This window comes from Salvelinus fontinalis, chromosome 28 (assembly GCF_029448725.1).
Source record: "Salvelinus fontinalis isolate EN_2023a chromosome 28, ASM2944872v1, whole genome shotgun sequence".
In the NCBI taxonomy this organism is placed as follows: Eukaryota; Metazoa; Chordata; class Actinopteri; order Salmoniformes; family Salmonidae; genus Salvelinus; species Salvelinus fontinalis.
Window position 1 is genome coordinate 45,089,879 of NC_074692.1, and position 5,000 is coordinate 45,094,878.

The 5,000-nt window shown below is 47.2% G+C and overlaps 1 protein-coding gene across 1 annotated transcript in view; it reads right to left on the bottom strand.

The window, feature by feature from the left end:
• wdfy3 (WD repeat and FYVE domain containing 3) overlaps window positions 1-5,000 on the bottom strand; it is a gene marked incomplete in the record, with an annotated part of 271,946 nt that overhangs the window by 211,122 nt on the left and 55,824 nt on the right. The window contains 4 exon segments of the mRNA XM_055887856.1: window positions 717-883; window positions 2,229-2,415; window positions 2,791-2,983; window positions 4,014-4,178. Of these exon segments, the coding sequence (XP_055743831.1) occupies window positions 717-883; window positions 2,229-2,415; window positions 2,791-2,983; window positions 4,014-4,178 (712 nt within the window).

Consider the following 5,000-nt stretch of genomic DNA (forward strand, 5'->3'; position numbering starts at 1 on the left):
ATGACACTAACACACAGATCCAACCACTTCTATGACACTAACACACAGATCCACCCACTACTATGACACTAACACACAGATCCACCCACTTCTATGACACTAACACACAGATCCACCCACTACTATGACACTAACACACAGATCCACCCACTACTATGACACTAACACACAGATCCACCCACTTCTATGACACTAACACACAGATCCACCCACTTCTATGACACTAACACACAGATCCACCCACTACTATGACACTAACACACAGATCCACCCACTTCTATGACACTAACACACAGATCCACCCACTTCTATGACACTAACACACAGATCCACCCACTTCTATGACACTAACACACAGATCCACCCACTTCTATGACACTAACACACAGATCCAACCACTTCTATGACACTAACACACAGATCCACCCACTTCTATGACACTAACACACAGATCCAACCACTTCTATGACACTAACACACAGAGACTCACAAGCTCATAGAAATAGAATTAGTTGAACGGCATGTTATTCAACCATTAAGCAATTGTTGACTAAAATGGAGAAACTCGTTCTATCAACTCTGTTTCTATGCTTAAGACTAAAAATGGAGAAACTCGTTCTACCAACTCCGTTTCTATGCTCAAGACGTTAACTAGGGAAGGTGTGGCAGTGGGCTCAGTAAACTCTGGAGCCGTGATGACGCTCGGACGACTCTACCTTTCCCAGAAGGCTGTGGGAGTACGAAGCCGGGCAGGAGGAAGGGAGCTCCAGTGGTGAGACCGGCCGGTTTGAGATCCATCACCCCGTAGGTGGTCAGAAGCGTCACCAGGTTGACCAGATCCTTCAGAGCATCACTGCTGTCCTCCTCTTTGGCCTGCTCCAATCTGGGGGGGGGGGGGGGGGGGGGGTACATTTAATATAGTGAAACAAGTATCACACAATATGTTGTAGAGGAGAGGAAGAGGAGGGGGTTAATACCTTCCTCTTCCTCTACAACATAGTGTGTTATGGTATTAACCCCTTCCTCTACAACATAGTGTGTTATGGTATTAACCCCTTCCTCTTCCTCTACAACATAGTGTGTTATGGTATTAACCCCTTCCTCTACAACATAGTGTGTTATGGTATTAACCCCTTCCTCTTCCTCTACAACATAGTGTGTTATGGTATTAACCCCTTCCTCTACAACATAGTGTGTTATGGTATTAACCCCTTCCTCTACAACATAGTGTGTTATGGTATTAACCCCTTCCTCTTCCTCTACAACATAGTGTGTTATGGTATTAACCCCTTCCTCTTCCTCTACAACATAGTGTGTTATGGTATTAACCCCTTCCTCTACAACATAGTGTGTTATGGTATTAACCCCTTCCTCTACAACATAGTGTGTTATGGTATTAACCCCTTCCTCTTCCTCTACAACATAGTGTGTTATGGTATTAACCCCTTCCTCTACAACATAGTGTGTTATGGTATTAACCCCTTCCTCTTCCTCTACAACATAGTGTGTTATGGTATTAACCCCTTCCTCTTCCTCTACAACATAGTGTGTTATGGTATTAACCCCTTCCTCTTCCTCTACAACATAGTGTGTTATGGTATTAACCCCTTCCTCTACAACATAGTGTGTTATGGTATTAACCCCTTCCTCTACAACATAGTGTGTTATGGTATTAACCCCTTCCTCTTCCTCTACAACATAGTGTGTTATGGTATTAACCCCTTCCTCTTCCTCTACAACATAGTGTGTTATGGTATTAACCCCTTCCTCTACAACATAGTGTGTTATGGTATTAACCCCTTCCTCTATAACATAGTGTGTTATGGTATTAACCCCTTCCTCTTCCTCTACAACATAGTGTGTTATGGTATTAACCCCTTCCTCTACAACATAGTGTGTTATGGTATTAACCCCTTCCTCTACAACATAGTGTGTTATGGTATTAACCCCTTCCTCTACAACATAGTGTGTTATGGTATTAACCCCTTCCTCTACAACATAGTGTGTTATGGTATTAACCCCTTCCTCTACAACATAGTGTGTTATGGTATTAACCCCTTCCTCTTCCTCTACAACATAGTGTGTTATGGTATTAACCCCTTCCTCTTCAACATAGTGTGTTATGGTATTAGTAGTATCTCCCCTGGGGGGAGATGGAGTTGTTGATATTGAAACACACACACACACACACACACACACACACATACACACCTCTAATATTAGCCTACCTGAGCATGAGGTCGCAGAGGAATGTGTATCCCTGACACATCCTGAAGTCGTCCAGCAGGGTCTGAGAGACGTCGCTGGAGTCCTTCAGGAAGCAGGACAGACCAGCAAACATCTCTACGATCTCCAGGGGTGAGAGGTCATCTGACTGCTGCATGTTCTGGATACATGTGGCCAGGCACTCTTTCTCTGAGGGAGGGAGGGAGGGAGGTTAATATGGCAGCAGACACACACACACACACACACACACACACACACACACACACACACACACACACACACACACACACACACACACACACACACACACAATCCATCGTGTCCATCCATCTGCATGTTCTCGGTACGCAGACACCAACCATTTAGGGTTGTAAAAATTCAGAAAACGTTCCCAAAAACGCACAGTTTTCCCAGAATTCCCGTTTGGAGGCTTGACAAATTTTTGGAGGGAATAAAACTGGAATTTATTTAACAATTACAAGTGGAAATCCTCTCAACAAGATATCTGGAAATGATGGGAATATTTTCTGAATTTTGCCAAAACAACCAACCCCAAACTCTCACCGTGGATATACTTGATGACGTTGACGCTGAGTCCGTGTCGTGAGATGGTGGTGAGGACCTGACCAGCGCTCTTCCTCCAGGGCAGGTTGTGGGGGGGGCACCACGACGTGATGGCAGAGAAGAGTAGCTGGAGGTCGTCTTTCTGGGCCAGTTCCTCCGCAGGAGAGACAAAGCTACACAGCTTCACCAGGATCTAGTAACAACACAGTAATAAAAAGAGTTTTAACATATTAAAAACACTTTACTATACCCGTTACCCCACATAGCTTCACCAGGATACCCCTTACCCCACATAGCTTCACCAGGATACCCGTTACCCCACATAGCTTCACCAGGATACCCCTTACCCCACATAGCTTCACCAGGATACCCCTTACCCCACATAGCTTCACCAGGATACCCCTTACCACACATAGCTTCACCAGGATACCCCTTACCCCACATAGCTTCACCAGGATACCCCTTACCCCACATAGCTTCACCAGGATACCCCTTACCCCACACAGCTTCACCAGGATACCCCTTACCCCACACAGCTTCACCAGGATACCCCTTACCCCACATAGCTTCACCAGGATACCCCTTACCCCACATAGCTTCACCAGGATACCCCTTACCCCACATAGCTTCACCAGGATACCCCTTACCCCCTTACCCCACACAGCTTCACCAGGATACCTCTTACCCCCTTACCCCACATAGCTTCACCAGGATACCCGTTACCCCACATAGCTTCACCAGGATACCTCTTATCCTCTTACCCCACATAGCTTCACCAGGATACCCGTTACCCCACATAGCTTCACCAGGATACCTCTTATCCCCTTACCCCACATAGCTTCACCAGGATACCCCTTACCCCACACAGCTTCACCAGGATACCCCTTACCCCACACAGCTTCACCAGGATACCCCTTACCCCCTTACCCCACATAGCTTCACCAGGATACCTCATCCTCTTACCCCACATAGCTTCACCAGGATACCTCTTATCCTCTTACCCCACATAGCTTCACCAGGATACCCGTTACCCCACATAGCTTCACCAGGATACCTCTTATCCCCTTACCCCACATAGCTTCACCAGGATACCCCTTACCCCACATAACTTAGCCAGGATATGGGGGAACTGAGCTAGAGAAGGGGGGCTAGAAGCCAGGATGGAAGGGCTAGGGAGGAGGGGCTAAGGAGTACTGTTTAGGGAATAGGGGTTGACTACAGACCTGTGCGAAGACCTTCTGCAGCAGGGCCCGACGGTCAGCCTGGGGCAGCTCTGAGGTCTGTGTGGCTCCAGGGGCCTCGGCCATGTGAGGAAGGTCAAAGAACAGATACAGACACTTCACCAGGGTGGAGGGCACCGACATGGTCGTCATGCAGTCCACCGTTTTCTACAGGGAGGAGAAGGACACACACACACACACACATACGTTACAGAAAGCCCCAGCAAAATCAGCCTTGTAATTACCAGTTATGTACTCAGACACAGTGACTCACTCTTACCTGTGGGAAGCAAGCAAGAAGCAAGCAAGTGTGCTTGTGTGTGTGTGTTCATTCTGTGTGTGTGTGTGTTCATTCTGTGTGTGTGTGCACTGTGTGTGTGTGTGTGTGTGTGTGTGTGTGTGTGTGTGTGTGTGTGCACCATGTGTGTGTTCATTCCGTGTGTGTGTGTGTGTGTGTGTGTGTGTGTGTGTGTGTGTGTGTGTGTGTGTGTGTGTGTGTGTGTGTGTGTGTGTGTGTGTGTGTGTGTCTGTGTGTGTGTGTGTGTGTCTGTGTGTGTGTGTGTGTGTGTGTGTGTGTGTGTGTGTGTGCCTGTGTGTGTGTGTGTGTCTGTGTGTGTGTGTGTGTGTCTGTATGTGTGTGTCTGTATGTGTGTCAAAATCATGGCTGTTTATTGACGCAGAGGGAAAAACACAGAAACAGAAACAGTTCTTATTAATGTAAATGATTCACGCATTTCACACACACACACACACACACACACACACACACACACACACACACACACACACACACACACACACACACACACACACACACACACACACACAGGTGTATATATGCAAGGCTGCAGTGTTGTGCTGTGAGCTGAGCTCCCCTCCATTCATTACTGAGATGCCTGGGGGAGGAGAGGAGGGGGGAGGAGAGGAGAGGGGGGGAGAGGGGAGGGGAGGACTCATATCGCTGAATCTTTGAGAAGAGCAGTAACACAA